The sequence below is a fragment of the Caretta caretta genome, chromosome 2, assembly GCF_965140235.1.
Source record: "Caretta caretta isolate rCarCar2 chromosome 2, rCarCar1.hap1, whole genome shotgun sequence".
Taxonomy (NCBI): Eukaryota; Metazoa; Chordata; order Testudines; family Cheloniidae; genus Caretta; species Caretta caretta.
The window spans coordinates 201,486,645-201,510,889 of record NC_134207.1 but is presented as its reverse complement, the minus strand read 5'-3'; the positions used below and the strand labels follow the sequence as shown (position 1 = coordinate 201,510,889).

General features: G+C 40.6%; 1 protein-coding gene across 6 annotated transcripts in view; it reads right to left on the bottom strand.

Annotated features, from left to right (window-relative positions):
- Positions 1–24,245, bottom strand: part of ZNF385D (zinc finger protein 385D) — a 631,463-nt gene that overhangs the window by 117,547 nt on the left and 489,671 nt on the right. For 5 of the 6 annotated variants that reach the window (XM_048838561.2, XM_075125750.1, XM_048838562.2 and 2 more), the window contains one exon: positions 23,325–23,435. The exons of the other annotated variant lie outside the window; for it this stretch is intronic. In XM_048838561.2, the coding sequence (XP_048694518.1) occupies positions 23,325–23,435 (111 nt within the window). The remainder of the gene's footprint in view (positions 1–23,324; positions 23,436–24,245) is intronic. 6 annotated transcript variants of the gene reach the window in all.

The following is a 24,245-nucleotide window of genomic DNA, read 5'->3' as shown; positions in this document are numbered from 1 at the left end:
ACATGGCCTGAGATGGGCTTTGCTAATTGTTTGGTTGTGGCACACAGATCCATAGATTCCAAGGCCAGTACATATTTGGTATGCCCTTTGCCCCCATTTAGAACTTTTATTTGATAACATTGCTCTGCAATTAATAAAACCATCACAAAATCCACCGTGGTATAGGCAAATGTCTATGAACCAGTTTTCGACTGAAAGCAGACTGACTTCTCTTTGTGTTTTCTAATTGCTTTGATTCCATTCTTTTCTTCCCCATTTCTATTCCATAAGCATATCAAAGAAAATGTTTGGAATATTTTAAAGAGTAGGCACTCTTGGGCAGGGATGCAACCACATGCTTTGAGTGTCCCTAGCCTCTGTTTGCCAGAAACTGGGAGAGGACGACAGGGGATGGATAACTCACTTGATGACAGCCTGTTCTGTTCATTCCCTCTGGGGCACCTGGCATTGGCCACTGTCAGAAGACAGGATACTGGGCTAGGTGGACCATTGGTCTGAACCCATATGACCGTTCTTATGTTCACTGTTTAGGGCCATTGACACTCCAAGCCATTAGAAGTGTTTCGTGCCAGAATATTTCCATGGTCCAGTGTATCCTGGAAGCCAGACTGTGGCCTGTCAGTGGTAGACAAATGTCTAACATTTTAATATACACACAGAAACACAGGCACATGAGCTGCTGCAACTTGGTGTCTACCACAGCAGCTTCATCAGAACAGATGTCATAGAAGATAGGCATCCATCCATAAAGCTGAGCAAGAACTCCACCTGCCTTTCACACAGATAATCCTCTGTCCTTCTTTATTGGGCTGCAAATTATCTGTACAGCAATTTTTGGCCAGGTGCAAAGCCACAATGCTCACTGGAAGCACTACATAGGGAACAAAAATGGATCAGAAGGGGCACACACCTCGCCCTCTGCAGTCTGTGTTAGTCCTTTACTATTATCCTGGTACCTTAGTCCTGTATTTTCTACTCTCACTCAGGAGTCATCTTTGTCCTGAAGATATTACCTTTCTGAACTTCTGTGCAGACTGGAGTTTTTCTGTATACCTGAAGCCTGTTGCTGCTCTTTGGAACCTGTTGTTCTACCTAGCTACCCCATTTGAGTGCATGTAACACTTTATCTAATGGTTTTGTCCTGCCTGAGGAAAAGTGGACTCTCTTTTAGCTAATGCCCCCAGTACACAGTCAACTTGTTTGTTGAGGCTAGTTAATTTTTGCTATTGTACGTTTCCCATGCAGTAATCTACTTCTAATCTACTTTTGTGCTGCTATAGCAGGACCGTAACTCCCAGAATTTGGATAGCTCTCTCACAGATCTTAGTGAGCACTCTTTGCACAACCACTGGGACTGCTCTGGATCCCTGCGATGTTTCATGCTCCTGGATCTTGAACAGAGTCCAGCCACTTCCCTAATCTTGTGTCCCTAGACACACTATCAGAGCACAGACCTTCTGTCTTCAGGCCTCCTTTGAGTGTTGGAACCCACTGTCCAGTCAGCTAGCCCCTCTGATTCTGTGGTATTTAAACATACAGAGTACAGATCACAAAGAAAACAAGAAATCATCCAAAATGCAATGTCCTTCATAAGCTCACACTTTCCTTGGGGGATCATCTGTGTGCTGTCAGGCAGGCAGGCAGGATCCTCCACACTCTTGCCTTGTAGCAGCCATATGGTGTAAAATGGCTCTCTCCTCCAGTTCCCCCTTATGAGCACATTCATAGATTCTTGCTGACATCACCTTCTTCCTTTCTTCTGCTTTTTGGAAACTTTCCACAGCTTCCACCCCCCTCCCACCCCCCCCCCCAGTTCCCCACCCTTTCAGGCAAGAAGAAGTGCCTTCTCATAGGGAGAGTGAACCCATTGTCTGAAGATGCTTTATTTTGAATAGATGTTCACTGAATGCTGATCACTGTTTTGTTTCTGGCCTGGCAGAGACTGGACGCAACCCTGCTAACTCACCTTGGATTCACATACATATAAGCTTTTCATGACAGTAATTTCATGATACAATTTAATACATTAATTCACAATTCAGAAGTAGTACAGACAGAACCCTCAGAGATCATTTAAATCCTATGTCTGCAAATTACGTAATGAGCAATTTGCATATTTCCAAATTTATACACAAGTATAAACTTCAGGATTTTTTTAAAATGTGCAGATTTATTGTTCATGAAAGACATTGGCTTGGCAGCACTGGTGAATAAAGCCTTCAGTTTATTCACAGGGCAGCAGCAGGGCAAGCTATCAACAACACTTCCCTGCCAGCATGCTTAAAAATTTGGGAAATTTCCTCAAAAAGGAGAGTAAAGGTAGTTCAGGAACCACAGCCCATGCAGTTCTTGGCCTTCTGCTAAATCTGCCAATTAGTGCAAAGGCAGTGGTGAGTTTTTGATGTAGAAATGGGAATTGAGCCACCAAACATCGATAAAATGGGAACAACTTTTATCCCCTACTGAACCCAGCTGGATTCAAACAAGAGACGTACAGATGCAAGGCTCTGCAGTTCATTAGCAATGCCCCGACACAACCAAAACCCCAATAAGTGCTAATATTATACCATCAAGAATGAGGCTGTCATACACCATCTGCTCAAGAAACTCCCTGAAAAAGCACAAAAACAAATCCGCACAGACACACCCCTAGAACCAAGCAGGGGTATTCTATCTGCTACCCAACTCCATAAACCTGGAAATCCTGAACGCCCCACCATCTCAGGCATTGACACCCTGACAGCAGGATTGTCTGGCTATGTAGACTCCCTCCTCAGGCCCTACGCTACCAGCACTCCTACCTATCTTTGAGACACCACTGACTTCCTGAGGAAACTACAGTCCATCGGTGATCTTCCTGAAAACACCATCCTAGCCACTATGGATGTAGAAGCCCTCTACACCAACATTCCACACAAAGATGGACTACAAGCTGTCAGGAACAGGATCCCCAATAATGTCATGGCAAACCTGGTGGCTGAACTTTGTGACTTTGTACTCACCCACAACTATTTCACATTTGGGGACAATGTATACCTTCAAATCAGCAGCACTGCCATGGGTTCCCGCATGGCCCCACAGTATGCCAACATTTTTATGGCTGACTTAGAACAACGCTTCCTCAGCTCTCGTCCCCTAATGCCCCTATTCTACTTGCACTACATTGATGACATCTTCATCATCTGGACCCATGGAAAAGAAGCCCTTGAGGAATTCCACCATGATTTCAACAATTTCCATCCCACCATCAACCTCAGCCTGGACCAGTCCACACAAGAGATCCATTTCCTGCACACTACAGTACTAATAAGCAATAGTCACATAAATACCACCCTATACTGGAAACCTACTGACTGCCATGCCTATCTACATGCTTCCAGCTTTCATCCAGACCACATCACACGATCCATTGTCTACAGCCAAGCTCTACGATACAACCACATTTGCTCCAACCCTTCAGAGACAAAACCTACAAGATCTCTATCAAGTGTTCTTACAACTACAATACCCACCTGCTGAAGTAAGAAACAGATTGACAGAGCCAGAAGAGTACCCAGAAGTCACCTACTACAGGACAGGCCCAACAAAGAAAATAACAGAACGCCACTAGCCATCACTTTAAGCCCCCAACTAAAACCTCCCCAGTGAATCATCAAGGATATACAACCTATCCTGAAGGACGACCCATCACTCTTACAGATCTTGGGAGATAGGCCAGTCCTTGCTTACAGACAGCCCCCCAATCTGAAGCAAATATTCACCAGCAATCACACACCACACAACAAAAACATTAACCCAGGAACCTATCTTTGCAACAAAGCCCGTTGCCAACTGTGTCCAAATATCTTTTCAGGGGACACCATCATAGGGCCTAATCACATCAGCCAGACAATCAGAGGCTTATTCACCTGCATATCTGCCAATGTGATATATGCCATCATGTGCCACCAGTGCCCCTTTGTCATGTACATTGGCCAAACCGGACAGTCTCTATGTAAAAGAATAAATGGACACAAAACAGATGTCAAGAATTGTAACATTCAAAAACCAGTCGGAGAACACTTCAATCTCTTTGGTCACTCGATTACAGACCTAAAAGTGGCAATTCTTCAACAAAAAAACTTCAGAAATAGACTCCAATGAGAGACTGCTGAATTGGAATTAATTTGCAAACTGGACACCATTAACTTAGGCTTGAATAAAGACTGGGAGTGGATGTGTCATTATACAAAGTAAAACTATTTCCCCATGTTTATTTCCCACCCCCCCGCACCCACCCCGCCACCACTGTTCCTCAGACATTCTTGTCAACTGCTGGAAATGGCCCACCCTGATTATCACTACAAAAGGTTCCCACCGCCCCCTCCTGCTGGTAGTAGCTCACCTTTCCTGATCACTCTCGTTACAGTGTGTATGGTAACACCCATTGTTTCATGTTCTCTGTGTATATAAATCTCCCCACCGTATTTTCCACTGTATGCATCCAATGCAGTGAGCTGTAGCTCACGAAAGCTTATGCTCAAATAAATTTGTTAGTCTCTAAGGTGCCTCAAGTACTCCTTTTCATTATTCTCAAAAGATAAGTTTATTAAATGAAGTTCTGACCTACATGGAGATTGTACAGCCAGTCTTCCACTCTGTAGACAGACATGTAAAATCTCACATATGTTGTTTTCAGTCACCTATCACGCTATGTAGTCCAAGAGCTACACCATTTGAGAGAGACATATTTTTATTATTTGTATTCTGATTAATAGGAACTAACAGTACAACAAATACTAATATAACACACAAATTTACTTCCAAATAGAGTGTGTTGCAACATAAGATTATTTCAAGAATTACAATTATTTCAGGGTTCTCACATTAACTTAAGGGTGTGTCAGAGATTAGATAGAACAAAGGGAAATAACCTAGGTTAAAAGGTCTTTTAACTACAAATTCAAGCACTCAAAGTTTGGAAATGGGTATTCAGTCCAGGATTTTTTGATCAACAGCACAAGACACTTGCACCTGAGCTAAAAAAGAAACTGGGTTCAGCAGTAGGTTGTTATATTCTATGTGGACCAACCCCTAGGTGGGGATGTGACAAACTCTGTCAGTACATTACACAACTATTTGTGGGACAACAGTGGAACATCTGGGTATCCAGATTTCTGGTTCTCCTTCTGGCTCTGAACATACAGTATTGTCTAGCAGTAATGGTAACAGACAGTATAGCCACATATACAGATTTAACACATTCATTTTGAAAGGCAGCGTGACTGAGTGGATTTGACTTTGTTTTTTTCTCTATTTTACAAATAAGACAATGGAGAGGGATGCACAAGGACACTTCAGGCAGAACTGGGAATAGAACCCTGGTTTCTACTATGACAGTTACCTAGTGATAGGAGGCCTTGGCAAGGAATGAAAACTGTCAACTGCATAACAATATGAAGAGTGTTCACTTGAAGAGATGAGACCAGAAATGATATTCTCCTTGCTCCCTTTACATCTCCCTTTACACTACAGGGTATTCTGTGGGATCTCTCTCCCTGAGATTTTACCTGAGCTGCAGGCAGCCATGACAAGATTGCCTAATGCATCATTGTCACGTGAGATGTGTGACATTTGGCAGGCCTGCAGGTGTGTTGCAAAACCATTTGCATAGGGGAGGGCCACTGGGCAGGTCTCAGCTCCATTTGCTTTTATACACTGGTTCTGCCAAGCCTCACAAATATACATTAGAAAGCCAGATGTGGCTTAACTACTCCTGTGTCTTTCCAGCACAGCACTTATTGCTACAATGTTATGTTTTGTTTTGTTTTTTCCCCCACTCATAAATGGAAGATTGAGCTTTTGGTCTTTAACTCAATCTTTCTTCAATTTCTTCTCACAGTGACAATTTTAGCTTCAGTGTTACTTCCCTAGCCTTTCCCCCCAAAATAAAACTGTATCCACTCCAAATATAAACCAGATATTGCCTTCCAGCTCAGAGGTTTAAGATGTATTAGCACCTTCAGGCTTCTTATACATGGAAAATCTAATGGGTTCCTTCAGGCAGACAACCAGCCAGGGGAATGGCTTAAAGCTTGTACGCTAAGCCAAGGAGCCTGTTGGTCTGAATTTGCTAGTAGGGCAAGCAGCTCTCGACTGGGGATGAATTTAATCTATAGCTGAACAGTTTATTCAATTGAATGGAACATTCCTTTCAGGCACCCTCATGTAGGTTTATGACTTATGCAGGCTTCAGGAGCCAGGGCCTTAAAATCACCCTCACTAAGCAGACCACAGCACTGGTCCCAGAAGTCTTTTGAGTTCATTGTTTATTACTGCAAAAGCCTGCAGCAGAATTTATCTATAGGAATCTCTGTTCCAACTGGTTGCACACCCTTAATAAAAAAAATGTTAGAGCTACGGACTACAGGCTGAATTAGCTGGGAATCTGGACTCTGAAGTAATTACAAGGGTGCATCCCCCACCTTTTAAAACATTCATAAAAGGGATGACCCTAGAGTAAACATTAAACACACAGGTGGGAAGGGCAGCCTTGTTGTGTAACAACTTAACTGACTCCAAATTGGCCGAAGGGCTGGTTCCCTCATCCGAATTACCTGAACATTTACAGAATAGGTCTACCTGAAATATTTATATATGCAATGCCGGGATCAAGATAAACTGGATCAAGATCTGACATGAGTAAAAGGATCACCAGACTGTTCCTCTGTCTTGTGTGGTGCTGATTCAAAAGAATTATAAGCAAGTATTCTGCCTCTGTCCCCAGCCAAAGGGCCTCAAGTGCCAACCCATCACTCATCAGTGGAAAATGCATCTTTTGTGCATGCTGAACACGACGCTGTGGTGAAACTAAAGGACACCCATCTCCTGCAGGCAATTCATGTTTCAATGCACAGTACATTGAAAGGTAGTCACTCTCTGTTAGCCCAGTAGTTCAACAAAATTCTGGCATGTTAGCTACAGTTATAATCAGTCTTTCTTGTTTAAAGTAAAGGTGCTCATTTCATAATTCATATACTGTACTTGGTGGGACCTCATTTTCTGAGAAAGAGAGGGCATGCCTGCAGAACACTCTCTCAGGACATTAAGAATATACAGATTGAAATCAAAGCTCATAGCCAATAACGGCACATGGCTGTAACTCCCTAGTGTGGTTCACTTAGATCTTCTTTCAGAGTAGCAGCCATGTTAGTCTGTATCCACAAAAAGAAAAGGAGGACTTGCGGCACCTTAGAGACTAACCAATTTATTTGAGCATGAGTTTTCGTGAGTTACAGCTCACTTCATCGGATGCATTCAGTGGAAAATACAGTGGGGAGATTTATATACACAGAGAACATGAAACAGACTTTCAACTAATGGGTGTTACCATACAGACTTTAACAAGAGTGATCAGGTAAGGTGTGCTATTACCAGGAGAGCGAGGGGTGGGGGGTGAGAAGGGAAACCTTTTGTAGTGATAATCAAGGTGGGCCATTTCCAGCAGTTGACAAGAACGTCTGAGGAACAGCTGGGGGGCGCGGTGGGGAATAAACATGGGGAAGTGTAATGACCCATCCACTCCCAGTCTTTATTCAAGCCTAAGTTAATTATATCCAGTTTGCAAATTAATTCCAATTCAGCAGTCTCTCCTTGGAGTCTGTTTTGAAGTTTTTTTGTTGAAGAATTGCCACTTTTAGGTCTGTAATCGAGTGACCAAAGAGATTGAAGTGTTCTCCGACTGGTTTTTGATCACTCTCGTGATCACTGAATGCATCAGATGAAGTGAGCTGTAGCTCACGAAAGCTTATGCTCAAATACATTTGTTAGATCTTCTGTTACTCTGTTACCTTGCTCCAAGTCTGGCACACCTACATGTTTCTTAATAACCTTTGCAGACACTGACTTTCAAACCGATTTCATGGCTTCATTTTCTGTAACATTAAAACCACCACAAACCTATTTCACATTCTGTTCTAGGGATATTGCAATTTGTGTTTCTCTCTGAACAACAAACCTGAGGCTAGGGAGCACATAAAGAAGGATGGACATACGCGCGACTTTCATTTAAACCCCCTGTTTTAATACAGTGAATGATTTAATCATGCTGGATGTGCCTTCGTGTGCTGTCCCCTCTAGCAACATTGGAAAATAGTGAATTGAGAGGCTGTATCTGCATCAACATTCACCTTTATAAAAGTCTTTAATATCAGGGGAAAAACAGTGATTCACACTCCCCAGAAAATGTCCCATCAAAGATTAATTAAAGGAAGATCTTTAAATCCTTGGAGTTCAGAACCTTGTGTTGCAGGAGGTCCAGGTGTACTAGCTAGAGACAGAGCAGTAGATGGCAGAACAGATCATAACTGGCTGCCTTTCATCAGTGGCTAAAGTGGCTCGGGGCTGGCTACACTAGTGTTCTGTCCTTGAGCCTCTCCTCTCTTCTGTATATACATGCACACAGTCCCTCTGCAATGTCAGCTACTCCCATTGTTTCAACAAGCACTTCCTCATGATTGAACCCCAGATCTTGCTGTCTATTCCTGACTTTGCTCCCTCTGTCCACTCTGAAACATCTCTTGGATGTCCCACTGCCATCAGAAACTCACTGTTTTTAAAAATGTACTTCTCTTTCCTCCTGATTCTTCTCCTCTGCCTTTCTTCTCCACCTGCTTTGATAATTCTGCTATCCTTCCATTCTCCCTGGTTTGTAACTTTGGTGTCATCTATGAGTCTTATCTTTCTCCATTTCCCCTCCTATCCCTTTTAGCTCTTTGAGTATCATTAAATCCTATCATTTCTTATGTACAGCCTCTGCTAAAACACCTGTCCAAGTCTGGCTCCTCTCTCTCATTGACCTCCATAATTTTGTACTTTCTGAACTTTTTTTTCTTGCCTTTCCCCAGTCCAGTTTATCCAGCCTACAGTCATTTCCCTCTCCTGTCATGCTCTCCATATGACCCCACCTGCACAATCATACATGGAATTCACTACTGGTTTCCTCTCTCTTACCATATGACATTTAAGCTCCTTGTTCTCACCTTCAGAAGTGCCCTATAAAAAAAATCTACATCTCATTTCCCCCCCTAATTGCCTCAACCCCCTAAGTGCCATCATCCAGTCATTTTGCTTTTATGTGCCCATAGACTCTTCTACAATCTTGGCTTAGAATATTTTATCGTGCTGCCCCCTAAACTTAAATTATTCTCCCACTTTCTGCCTGTCAAATCTCCTGTCCTTCAAAGGGCTGTTTAAAACCTACTGCTTTCAGGAAGCTTTCCTTCCTCCATCACCTTATTAATAATCTCCCCCTGTGCTCCCATGCCTAAATTATTGTTTCTTGTCTTGTATCTTAGAATGTAAATGCTTTAGGGCAAAGATCATGCCCTCCCAGTCTGCAAAGCAAGCACTGTGTATATTTACAGTGTTTTATAAAAGACTTTTATAATTATTTTAGTTCTTGAACTCTCCTTGTATAAAAGGACTATAGTATTCTCCAGTAATGGTCCCAAGTATTGCCATTTACAATAGTGCTAACCCAATGTTTAGGACAATGATGTAGATCTTATTAATACAGGTTTCCTTGAGAAATGATTGCCAACTATGTCTTGTGTTGTGTGATTATTGTTTGCTGATGTAGATAAACTTCAGCAAGAAATAAAATGTGAACACTGACCTCATTTTCACTTGGGACCTAAAACACTACTGGCTGATGTCTGAAAATAAAGAAAATAATAACCAATGCAGCCACAGCTGGAAAACCAGTTTCAAACTGATTAATTCTCATTAGAAACTCAGGCTTTAAGTGTCCTGGGAGCAAACAAGTATTCCCTTTTGGTGCTATTGTGGTCCACCCACCCTTGATAATTCCATTCACTCTGCTATTGGTCTGTAAGAGTTAAGACCCCAATTCTTTTGCCTACCACCATGGCCCAGGATCATTCCCAACATCAGCTAATTTTGATTTTGAGAATTGGGTTGCTGCTACTGGCAACTCCGTAGTGGTACAGGAGCGGTAAAATCTACACAAAGTACAGCTACCGATAGTGCAAAAAACATGCCCTTCCTTCCGTCTAAAAAAAAGTACAACACAAACTGCAAAAAGCATTGCCTAAACTTACATCATGATCATCTAAGAAATCCTTCTTCTTACCCTCTTAGCTTTGACAAAACCCATAACAGTCCTGTTAAGTGTGACATCTGCACCCTACTCACCACATTAGCCCTCCTTTAACCTTCTGTCAGTGGAGAGAATATTCAAGGAAGGCATCCTCATCCTTTATGCATGAGGGAGATGGTCTCTGCACTAGCTCCCCAAATAGGCTCAGATGTACGGGGATACTGGCTATGGTTTGTCATTGCAGGGCTACTGGATCTGTGGCCTAAAATAGTGACAAGGGGTTCCCAAGTAGTTATGGAGGGACACTAACCACTATGGTACTCTAAAGGGTAAAACAACAGCCACAGAAGCATTGTGCTGCCGCCTAGAGCACCTTCCTACATTGTAGTGTGTTCAAATTTCACCCCACATGTAGCTCCACACCCCTGGAACAGTTCCTCACCTTTTCTAAGGGAAAGGCTGAATTTTACCCTTTCAGAATTTGCAGGAACTAAAGAGACAGTTTGTTAGTGCATCTGTATTTGGAAAAGATTTCCCAGGGGCTTAGATAATATACAGCAAAATCCTGTCAATTTGAGTAACATTCAATATTCCTTCAATAGTGAGGAGATAAAAATTTCAATATATTCCATGTTTTCCTGTATCTCCAAACACGACTACTCACTTATTGCTGCTTCTCCACAGCTATTTACCATTACAATTGACTTTATTGTAACTGTTTATCACCACAAACAACTTTGATGTAAAAATCACATTACAGGATAAATTGACAAGCAATGAAAGGTATCTTGTGGTAGACTGTTTGCCTAGAATTATTTTAATCAGTAGACATCAAATACTTCTATTCAGCAGCAACAGAAAATTTTCTGTTATTTAAATTATAATAAAGAGTGATGGGTTTATGGAAGGGTAATACAGATTGATGGATCCTGTAAAATAATAATGCTGCAGTGCACTAATATTAATTATTAAACCATAAAAATAAACAGTTGTGTCACTCTGGATGAAAAATTTCTGAACAAATGATCAAATCCTGTACTAGGCAGAAGAGGTGTTCAAGAAGACAGATCAGAAGAAATGAGCCTGTTTGAGTGATTATTCGATTTGTAATTTAGTGCTTTTATCATCAATTTTAAAAGAAACAAAATAAAGCTTCTGAGTGAACACTTCATAGTTTTAAAATTACTGTATACATCACTGGCCTATTAAACGATGACATTTGACTATGTACCATTTGACTATGTTTTGTACCATTGTGTAGATTAAGGTTAGAGATAATAATGTTGAAGTGTCTACATCTAATGAAAACATAACACTATTTGTTGGCATGAGTCTGTGCAATAAAGCAATATATCACCGTCCTGAAATGCTAGCAGGAATAAGAAAATGAGCTTCTGCTAATTAAACCTTTTATATAAAAACATGGCTGCTAATCAAATCTTCATTATTCCATACTCTCATATTCTATACTTTGTTTTTCATTTACACTTGGTCCTGAACCTTTTAATGTCATGTTTATAGGCTTCCTTTAAATTGTTCTTTTTTGATACTGGAGAAGATTAAACTTATGGTAATAATGAACAAAAAGTATCTCTACAATAAGAAGAATGACTGTGAGTGGAAATAGTGTGGCAACATTCATTTACATCTGGTTAGCCAGATAGCTAATTAAAAGTAATCTTTAAGTTATTAGTGAAGTATAAAGTACTTAATCAGGCCAAGTTACATCATATTGATAACAACTGCTTAATACTCCTATTACAAGCAAGAAAATATTTGGCTTTAGAAACACAAAAGAAATTAATTTATTTACCTAAATGTGGCATGCAACAAAGATCACAGCAATATAAATCATATTTTCTTTCAAGAAATGAAAGGTATGTTTAATTTTTAAAGCTCTCATTACTATGAAGTTAGCTACCCAACCACTTAAAATAAACCAAACATTAAAGATAAATATTATCCCAGACAAACCAAAGAAAATTCCTAGGGAACCTATGAAAAATTGACAGAATGGCCCTTGCAAAAATTCTGGGCAAAGTTATGCTAAATTACGTACCATGCAACGTACCATGTAGCTATTTAATTTGTAATTCATGTAATTTTAATTACTGCAATATTTGTACAGTCAAGTGAAAAAAAAGGTACAACATAAGATGTTATTTCAAAACTACGATTTTTTTTAATTATCTAGGCAAGGATCAACTGAATTTACAAGGATTATCTTCATTAAAGAAATAGTACAATCAAAGCTTGAATTGACAACTGCAAGGAGACCCAAATGTAAATGAAAGGACTTTTGACAAAAGCCTTGAAGGCAAGTGATCCTCCCATCACGGGATAATTTTCACTAGTCTCCAGGTGTAATATTATGTGCACTGATGAGCTGATCAGCGGAACAGAACTTCTACCCAGCTGTAATCAACAGTGATTGATGGTTGGGACAAAAAAGTTGATTATCATGACAAGTCCACTGATGTAGAGAAAATAAAGGATAGGATAAAACCTGTTCAGAGTCTACCTTCTGAAACATCCTTTATAAAGAATATGAGGAAACATTTATGCTCATTCAGATAGATCTAATACAAATGAACCAAGAGTAAATTTACTATGCATCTGTACCTGCAGTTGTTCCACCACTGTACACTGAAACATATATGAACCGAACAGAGAATAAATCTTTACGTTTCTAAATCATAATATGAAGATCAAGCGGCTCTTCATCAGTGTAGGTCAATTATATATGAATGCTCCAGTATATTTGTATCTCAGTTTGGCCTAGGTTTTCAGTATATGTTCTGAAGACCAAGCTTTCAAAGGCTGTGGGAGGATCACTTGAGACTGCCATATTGGATTCAGTCCTGATAAGGAGCGAGTCCCCTGTGGCCATTTTAAACCTTTGGAGACTTCATTTTCATACACATGATCAGAAGCAACTCACCCTCACAAGCATGGTTCAAACATGCATTTTTTTATTTGAATAGAAAGCTTTTAAAACCTCGGTACTCTGTCCCATTCCTACAGAGAATCAAATTCCAGTTGTGACAGGAATGCAGATAGGCACACGTGACTGCAATATCTCACAATTTGTCCTAAGAATGTAACAAACTTTTCAAGTGTTAAGAATGCAGGATATAACGAAAGGTCAGTCCTATAGGTTCTTAGGTAGAATTTAGTTTACTGAGTACAGTAGAGCCTGTTAGTAATTGTCACCAAAGGGACTATTCTTCTGTTAGTTACATTAGGAGGCTGCACAGTGCACTGTGATTAATATTTCCAGAACTCTTACGGGAATGAGATTTTACTGGTCATCAAAAGAAGTGTCCAGAGTTAGCAGAAAACCATTAGAACAGGTGTCACTATGTTTAATATAGGGGTATAATCAAATAATGTCAACCATAGGACCAACTAGTATAGAGCATGTTCAAAAAAGAATTAGGACACTATTTGGGAAAAAACCATCATTGTGGGTTACAGTTGCGAACTGATTTTGAAGGAAACACTTCTACACCACATGAGACACCTAAACATTTTCTCTTAAGATCTGTGCTCGTCCTCTGGACCACAATACAACATATAACTCTCCTCTCTCACATCTTTCTGTCCTCAGTGAGCCCCCTTAAAAGGTGAAGGGTGGTGACCTAAGTACAGAAATACATTAGGAGGCAAAAAGCAGGAGCATTGATTAACGGGGACTCAAGCAGATACCATTTTGTTGTCAAGGTGTGAACTGTGTGGACTGTACCCATGATTACTAGTCCAGTGCTTCAATTTCCCTCCTATTTGATTTTCTGTCTTTTTTACATAGATATATTGAGAAAAAGCTACAACAAATAATTAAATAATGCAAAGTAAACATGGCACACTAAATAACAGCTAAATCCAAACATTATGCAATTCAACCCCCTTTTGAGGCAGCAGCTAGTATCTTAAGTGGTACCTTAATTTCATCACTTTGGGGGGAGAAGAGAAGGCGTTAATATTAATTGTCTGGACGTGTTTAAATGGTGGGAGGAGAGCCTGCTCTCATCTCAGACCTTGTCCCTTTTAAATTAACTCCTCCAGCTGCTCTCACCTTGGCCTTTCCCTCTTTCCTCTGTAGCTCCTAGCAATTTTAAGACAGTTTGAGCCCAGGCATGAGCTGAGAGTCTGGCCTATCAACAGTTTCTTTTTCAAAGGGCAAATGCTTCAGCCCCTGAGTTCTGTGCTAGAAGCAGAAACCTTTGAAAACAGTTCATCTCCATACTCCAGAGTTAGAAGAATGCTCATTAGAAAAGACAGCTCACATGTGTTTAAAGCTTTGCCAATTCTGCATAACTAGACTATTAAAAAGAGGAGGGCTCTGCACACTCAGAGATCTTGTGCAGCAAAACGGTGCCGTTTTTGAAAGCTCTCACACCTTTTGCAGAGCACAGTTGCTACATCAAAGGAACAGCTCTTTGAAAGGCACCAGGAGGACAGGCAGAATGTGGAGCAGGAGAAATCATCCACAAAGGTTGGCCCAATGCTCAATGTTGCCTGAAAAATCAATATAAGGGCAGTTGCCCTTTACCTTCCTTGCTCCCCAGCAATTGTTAGAGAGAGTCTCTCTACGATTTACATGTGGCCAAATTTGACCGCAGCTCCAGCCTGACCAGGCTCTGTGCTCATACAGCTCTCTGATCAGGCAGGCTCACCTCTGCACCAGCCATGGTAGTGTGGGCATTCAAATCCATTTCCTACCTACAGGTAGAGTCTGACTCCATATGTGTCCAGAGTTCATTGAAGAGTGACGTTTTGGGAGGCAGAGATAACTCTGTATGGTGGAGGGCTGATGGTGGTGATGTCTCCTTGACTGAGTGACAATTACACAGTCAGTGAGTAGACCAACAACTTCTTTCCCCATCTCTCCCCATCTCAGCACTAGAGTGAGCTGCCAGCTGACATGCAATGCTACTTGCTTGAAAATCTCTCTCCAACCCTAGGGAAAAGGAAGGTCTGAGGGTGGCGGTGCAACAAAACCCCTCACAACATCCCTACCATCCCTCCTGACAAGCAGTACTTTTATGTGGATGGGAGGTAGCTCTGCAGGCATTAAAGCAGCCTGTGAACAACAGAAGACTCCACATTCCCTGCAAGAGAAGAGAGAGGCACTGGGACCCATGGAGAGCTGATGGAGGGAGGGAGAAGGTCATTTATATGAGATTCCCGCCTTATGGGCCCTCTGCAAGAGCTAGCCATAGAGTAATTGAGCATCTTTGTGCCCCATGCTGTGCTGGACTTTATCAGGCAAGAGTAAGGAGCTTCCCATACCCCTCAGAATTTCATCTAGGGAAGGCAGCTCAAATAGCCCCATAAATACTCAGGAGCTGAAGAAGGAGAAGATAGAACATGAGGTGTGGTGAGGTCCTATGGTTTTCAAATATGTAAAAACCATGTAGCCACTGCATGTATGTTATAAAAGTAGGTATATTATATATTGTATTAAAAACTCTACTTTTAAAATACACTATATACACCTGTTGTATAACATGATTTTTATCCTGATCAGCAATCATTTAATTTCCTCTTTCTGGTAACCATTTTAGAAATGCTCTGAGGCAATTCAGGAGGTGTGCATGTCAGCTGGATATTGCTTTTCTAGATTTCTGGCATGTTTAAATAATTTAGAAGCTATCACTCTAGATTTCAAAAAAATATTGGCTCCTATATAACCACGAAAAACAAACTAATGGCAAGAAGAAGAGAGAAATGAAGTAAAAAAAATGTGTTCTTTCAAAATACAGAATGCAGTTCAAAATAACAGTACCAGTTTTACAGTATGGCAGGAGAATTGCACAGGTTCTGACTGAAATTTTTTGTTTCAGCCTTTAAACTTTGTGACACAGGAAAGAGGAGGTAATACTTGTTAAAATGTCCTGCATATACCTGTAAAAACAGAAACCATCTCATATCCAAAACAAAATGTATCGGGTTGTTCTCACATTTTTTATTTATGCTATATAAGTGCAAAGTATTCTAGGTTATTTTACTGGACTTTAATAATGCCAAAAATCTTATATCTCAAGTAATTCTTCAGGGTTTCTACAATACACTGACATAGATGCTAGAGATTCCCTGGACATCTAGTCACTTTCTGTTACTGTTTATTACTTTTTTCCAGTTAATGCTTTAAACCATCATCTCTGGAAAGGGTAGACATAAAAGCATATTTCCATTTTTGAGTCACATTCTGATCCCCAATGAATAGCATGTGCAATTCCATATCTGAAATCTGAAATTGCTCCATAATGTTGGTCTCCATACTAAATGAAAGATGGTGCTTCACTGAACAGATGTAGCATAGGACTAAAATAATGTATGAAGAAATTAAGTTAGGAGACACTGGGCTTATTTCTCATTGGAAAATACACTCTAAGGTACACACAGATGTTTCATTCAACGTTACATGTGTTTACACAGGGGCTATCCATTGTCCACCACCTGCAGAGCGTCTATACTCTTCCATGGTAGAGTCTGATCACAATTGGCCATGATCCTAATTAGAGAGCAACTTTTACAAATTCTTGCAATCACTGGAGTCCACTGACCTCACTGTGATGGTGGGCAGGCATAAGGATCTGAATTCCCTACTTTCCCCCCACAAGGATCAGGGTCTAACAATGAATTCACTTTGCTGATATGCTAATAAAGGACAAAAGAAAAAGAAAAATATGCCAGTCACCAAAGAAATGTTGCCCTAAGAACATTTAAAATTGTGCTCTATGGCTTGCAGTACATGGTACATGCCTGTGTATAATCATGACTGAGTTTTTATTAGAATGGCAATTTTTTTAGTTTTATTAGAATTGGCAATAGAGGCTGATGTTTTTGTACTGAGAATGGATTCTAAATGTAAAGGATAAAATCTAAAAAAATATCAGGATAATAGGAGCAAGTAGGATACAACTAATTCACGGGAAGGGTGAGAAACACGGAGGTAGATACCTCAGAAGATGACTGAAGCAAATAGCGTAAACGAATTCAAACACGACCTAAATTTATAGCTGAAGAGAAAGTGTATTGAGGGATAACAGGTGTGAAAGCAGGAAGGTGGAATTCTCAATAACCAGGAGAGAATGGGGTATTGCCCTGATTGACCTTTTTCTGTTCCTAATGGGATGATTTTTGAAAGGCCTGCACAAAATGTGACCCGTGCCATGTGACCCATCATGTAAGTAAATTCTCAACTACCTATTTATCCATGCAAATATAGTTGTATATGTAAACAGTGGATATGCACAGATCCTGCCCATTGGCTGGGGCTTTGGAAATCTCTGCCCAAATGTCTAATATTTCAGCATGCAGTGTAGTTGTAGCCATGTTGGTCCCAGGATATTAGAGAGACAAGGCGGATGAGGTAATATCTTTTATTGGACCAGTTCTGTTAGTGAGAGAGACAAGCTTAATATTTTTTATTGGACCAACTCCTGTTGGTGAGAAGTTGGACCAATAAAAGATATTACCTCACCCACCTTGTCTCTCTAATATTTCAGTAGTTTTACGTTTCAACATTTTCTAATAAAACATCCCCAGAATAAAATTTTATTTAGTATGTATCTTCCATTTTCTCTAATTTACTCTTACTAATCAGTATTATTGCAAAGGCTATAAACAAGGAAGGAATAACAGATAAAATATGATTCATCCTTATTCTGCATGCATCCTGCAGTGGTATTTGCTAGCACAGACTTCTGTGTCAGTTTAGAATTCCGTTGACATCAACTGGCCTCCATATGGGCTCCGGGGTCTGTGTTTGCAGGATTGGGGCGATATTAAAGTGAGGGGGGGGGGGGAACAAGGCAAAAGAATGATTGATAAGGTCTCTCTGACAAATGCTCAGCTCAAGAGAGCTTTGCTACTGTTGCTATTTATGTTAAACAATTATTTCTGGCAAGCACATTAGGAAATACTTTTATATTTGATCATAATGGCAATCTAGTGCTATGCACACACCAAATTTCCTGTCCAACTTTCCAACACAAGGCCAACTGGATGATCACTCAGAGATCTCCATTACCCAAGAGTGAAAGGAGAGGAGTTTGTGATGTAACAGTTGACCTAGTTAACAGGCCATCACTGCTGACTTGGTGACCTTAGCAAAATAAGACTGGTCCTACTCAAGGCAGAAACCAAAATGGTGGAAAAAAGTAGAAAAACTTGGCATAAGTAATATTTTTAAGTAATCATTCCTTGCTGGGTTTTTTTGCAGTTAGTTCCCAAATCAGCAAGCACTTAAGCATGTATGTCAGTAAGCACATAAGTAGTCTCACTAAAGTCAATTGGGGCTTGATCCTGGATGGTGCTTAGCACTATGACCACAATCCAGCAAGATGTTTAAGCATATTCTTAGTGTCACAGACTTAATGGGAGTAATTCCATGCTTAAAGTTAAGCATGTATTCAACAGTTTTCTTGGATTGGCACCAGACTACTCTGGCAGCTGGCACAACTGAGCTCTTGGACCACTCAAGTGCTTACAGTTCAACATGTGCTTAAATGCTTCACTGGAATGGTACCATGTTGAGAATAAGATATTGAATGGAGATCTTTGAGGCTCACTGCTAGAAACAGATAGAGCAGAGCCCACCTTTGCTGTTTCAATGTTCTTTCTCATCTCACAAGTTATTTCCTCATTCCTCCCTTCTGTTGTATGAAGAGATTTATTTTAAAAAGAAATACCACTTACATACCACTGACATGAAGATTTATAGATAACTTCTTGAGAAAGAATATAGATTTCAGAGTAGCAGCCATGTTAGTCTGTATTCGCAAAAAGAAAAGGAGTACTAGTGGCACCTTAGAGACTAACCAATTTATTTGAGCATAAGCTTTCGTGAGCTACAGCTCACTCATCAGTGAGCTGTAGCTCACGAAAGCTTATGCTCAAATAAATTGGTTAGTCTCTAAGGTGCCACAAGTACTCCTTTTCTTTTTGAGAAAGAATATAGACAGTTTTAGACTATTGTACTGCTTTTTTATTTTTCCTTTAAGCTTAATTTTGTGACCATGCAACCAGAAAAAAGCTCTTCTGTGCTGAAAGAAATCTGTAGAAAAAGGGAGACAATTCTGTATCTTTAACAAAAATGAAAAAATCCAAAAGAGCAGTTTTACTATTAACATTTTCATAATACTCTCATACAGTAAGTAAATGGAGTTTCTATTCATTACCGGCTGATAAATCCTATCTCTGGGATCTAAAAATAAAGTTTCATCAGTAGAACTTCCAGTAAGGTCTGGTTCTTATGGCTTTAAATTACATTCAACAAAACATGGTAGAAATTAAGGGTAGGAATGTTCAGTAAGACATTTGCAAAAGAGAAGAAAAACTTGCAATACGTGTAGATCTGCCATATTACAGTACCACTAATCACAACTTATTACCTGATGGCTTCCTTTCTGAAAGTGACCTTTCCCCTAACCTGTGACATTTATATCTACACTGCATCTGGAAGCAAGCCTCCCAGCTTGGGTCTGCAGACTTGTACCAGTGGAGTTCAACCTAGAGGGCTAAAAACAGCTGTGTTGATGATGCTTTGATGTTTGTAGCTCGGGCTGGAGCTCAGGTTCTCAACTCTGGGAGTAGTGCAGGGGACTGTGGAGTGGCAGCAGGTGCTTGAGAGCCTGAGTTTCAGCCCAAGCCACAACATCAAAGCAATGTTAAGACAGCTGTTTTTAGCCCACTTGCATGAGGCTATGAATTTAGGCTGGGAATCTCACTCCAGATGCAATTTAAAAATAACCTTAGTCTGCTGCACCTCTCTTACTCCAAATATTGAAAGGAGTTCAAACTTACCCATGAGGCTATGGAGCTTGTCTGTGCTCATTCCAACCATAAGCCAGATAAGTATTTGCAATACCATATTGAAATACTGAATACTTGTTAGTGTTTTTAAAGCCTCTGTATAGCAATTTCTGTAACTGATAAGACTATAAGAATGGCCTTATTGTCTCAGACCAATGGTCCATCTAGTCCAGTATCCTGTCTTCCCAGAGTGCTCGATGCCAGATGCTTCAGAAGGAATGTACAGGACAGGACAATCATTGACTGAGCCATCCCCTGTCATCCAGTCCCAGCTTCTGGGATCCGAAAAAAAGAGCATCACAGAGATACCCAGAGACCTGATTTTGGATGGAGCAGAAGGAAGAGATATGATCCCAGAGAGGAAATCATTAGATAACAAATTTTCCATTAAGGACTCTGACCTCTACCCCAGTCAGAGACACTTGAGATGCAATGAAAAATAGGGAAATATTAAGGAGAAGGGAGAGAAGTAGACAGACCCTCCCTTCCCTAAAATTAGTGGCATTAACTAGTTTGGGATCACACAAAGTTTCATCCTGTTGAAGGATGCTGCTCCAGAGAACTGGAATCCAAGCCTGTAGCATTTTAAGGTGTTATGACGTTACCAGGCATCTGCTTTACAGATTTCTTTCCAAAAAGCTGCTGTCAAATGTACTGAATGAACTGATTCCTTCTGGGACTGGTTTATTTGCAGCTGCACATGCCTCTGAGAATGACCATTGTGTCATCCATTTTTATCTTTTGAATTATTCTTCCTAGCAGCAGAAGAGGAGGAAGACTATAAAAGCAGATTCAGACATCTGTGAGCCAGTGTTGGCCCCCAGTGACATATTGTTTGCTTCCCTGATGAAGAAGATTTTTTTATTTCAGATTTCAAATGGTTGTGAATAGTTTCATCTGAGGAAAGCCTACCTCCAATCAGCTGGAATATTTCTCGGTTCAGGGACCACTCTGAGTTGAGTGTCTGCCAGTGACTTTACCAGTTCAATTGTGTGTTCTGTGTCCCTTTTATGTGGGCCATCTGGATGCAGAGTAGGTGGCATTCTTCCCAGGAAAGGATGTGTATCATCACTACAGTGTTGAGACTTGAGGTTTTTGTTCCTGCTTGCAGATTTACATATGCCACATCATGTTGACTGATTGAACCAGGACATGCTCCCCCTCAGATCCTGAAGGGCCAGAGTGGCTACTGTGATCATTAGAGTTAACAATTCTCTGAATCCTCACTGACTTTGCCAATGTTCCCTTGTGTGGCTATGCTCCAGGTGAGCTTCCAATCCTGAAAGTCTTGGTGTCCATAGTAGGATTCGGAGTTTGGATTACAAAGATAGGATCCTGCCTTCATCTGGGTATCCTACTTTCACTCACAGAGAGGCCAGATAACTCTGAATGGTATCTTTACCCATCTTTGTACCTTTGTTGGGAATAGTTCCAGGGCTGTGAGAAGAAGCTCTTCTTGTGTGCAGGGAATAATTTCTATACATGAAACCAGAAGATCCAGGACTGCAAGTAAAGATGAATGCATGACACTTGGTTGACTGTGGAGATCAGCGTCTGGATCTTGTCATCAGGAAGACACTAGACTTATTTGAATGTATCCTACTCCCGAGGCAGGCAGTACTTACAGAAGAGATTCCTGACCCCCCCCCCCTTAAAGTTTATGAGAAACCTGCATTGCTGAAGCAACGAGTGGTCCTCTGAATTACTTCTCATGAGGAGGTCCTTGAGAATAATGCGTTGATAAGTATGCTGTCTAAGAATAGGCCTGGATGAGCTCCTATATTTTTCAACCTATTATCTCTACCAATACTGTTGTGATCCCCTTGGGATTGAACAGCAGATCAATAGTTAACTTATTATATTGGTAGTGGTTATTTTAGTAGGCAAACAAATGAAACTGTCAATGACAAGGCCTGTTTGGAACAGGCAGATAAGTTTCTCCCAGATCCAGTCATGTGAGAAAGCCTCCAAGAGAGATGCAATGCCTGTGGAAGAGAATATTTTGTTTCCATGACCCTGTAGAATTCCAGGGCTTGGCAGCTAAGCCTCTTTCCTTTGTCAGGCACTTCCCAATTCTTTCTACTTGCATCTTCAAAGGAGAAAAGAAGGGGTTTGAATTGGAAATATTTGCACTTGACTTGAATCTGCCCATCCTCTTCCCTCTGCTTTACTCAATAGAGTCTACCACCTCCTTACTTTTAAATATGTCTGTGTACAGAACCTTGTCTGTTCTTTCTGGCTCGGGGTTATGATCTGGAGATAAGAGTTCTGCTTCTTTGGGAGGGGAACTGGATCTTATGGTAGGTACTGGGGATCTGGAAACATTTGGAACTTTTTGGTGGCATTGGGTGGTTTATTCCCTATCGGGCCACCTTTCTTTTCTTATTGGGGGATCTTTTGGGTCTTAGCCTGTGTGTGAGGGTCTTGAGCCTCTGTGCTATTAACTGGCTAACACATAAATGGAGAGGAAGCACAGGGACACTCCTACAGAAAGAGCCCAGATCTTCCTCTTGGGAAGAAGAAGAGTCTGAAAGGATGGCAGATTCTTTGCGCAATTATTACTCACTTATGAATGTGGAATGGGAACCTAGAAATCTTTTTCTTTTGAAGGTGGACTGAACCAAGGGAAATATTTTGATTTATCCCTGAAAAATAGGAAAGGATGGGTCCAATCGGTCATGTCCCAAGTTCTGAAGATGACTGATCTGAACTTGTGGAGGTGCATGGGGAGAAGTCTGGGATGGAATGTGAGGGTGTGGAAGGTCCAACAAACCATCCAGACTCTGAGCCTCTTCCCCTTACAGAGTGAGAGTTTTCAGGCTGGGGGCAGTCGCCTTCACCTTGGATCATTTAGTTGGGGATGAGGTGGGGGATAAATAGTGAAAATAACCTTTGTTTTTAAAAGCTAGGATTGCAATGGATAAGACAGCAACACTGAACTGCCACAACTGTTTACGCTACTGGAGGTACAGATTTTGGAGCAAGAGCAGAAGAGGTACAGCCAAGCCATATGCACAATGCAGACGTGCCTCTGGTATTTAAAGGAAAAATAGTGCAGCCAAATTATCTAGTACTCGTAGAGGCAATAAGATCTAGAAACTATATTGCGCCCATTGGTGGATGGTGGATCAGTCCTACCCTCACTTATACCCTGTGCAGCACCACTGAAATTAGTAAACTGCAGGAATGGAACTGAGGGGAGAATCTGACCCACCATGTATAAAGTACCAAGTAATTACAACTGTGTACAGTACCCTACATCCTCATCTACTATGGATCCACAGACTAAAATCATTATGTTTCATTTACGCGTAAATTAATACACACAGAAAAGACTCTCTCATTGCACATCCAGCATAGACTAATACATATTTTTTAGACTAATACAAAATAGTCAACTTACATCAGAATTAAATCTCAGCTGGCAAATGTTGCATGATATGATTTGCTTTCTTCGATGAGGAAGAGGAACCCCAAATGTATGATTTATAACAGCTTTCTGAATTGGGTCCATCTGTAATGAGAGAAAGAGAAAAATAAAAGCTTTTCTGTTCCATTGGAAGGTTGCCTATGCCACTTATGGTATTAAACAGAATCTGTCCAGTGCCAATCCACGGCAAATATTATTCATTTGGTGACAGTACATTTCTCCCTGTCTTTTTCTATTATTATTATTATTTCTGCTTTTTACTGACCATGTAATTCGTAACCTTGAAAAGCATTTTTTGGCTACTATTCATTTCTATCACACTGCAGTGAAGAAAGCTGAGTCAGTTAACATTGAACATGTTTACCTAGCAACATGCTAATTTCTGTTTTTACTTTAAGAAAACAGCAGCATAAAAATAATAAGATTGTAAAAAAATAAAATACGAACCTGGGGAAAAGAAAAAAAGAAAGGGAGTATGAAGTGAAATGTGAATGAGGATGTATAAACAACTCCATACGATATGGTGCTTAACTGGCTTTGCATCATGGCAGGATTCCCAAGTATTATGAAAATCTTCAACCTTGTCCTAGGTTCCAGAAATTAGTCTTTTAGATGAGGCAGTTTCTGTCAGAGTCAGGGTAAATTCCAAATCATCCTTCAAGTCTCTGAAGATTATTTCTCAGCCATTTAAATAAACCTATTTTCAACCATTTTATCCCTCCTTTAGAGAACACTTCTCTAGGTCAAATCCTGCTCCCCAGCACAAAGTCTGAGTAAATGGGTTTTACACAAAGAATTTCAACAGGGGTCAGAGGGGAATGATATCCTACCTGCCCCCTCCAGGCTGTGGAGTGCAGTGTAGCATTGAATACATGGCTGTATGAGCAGCTACCA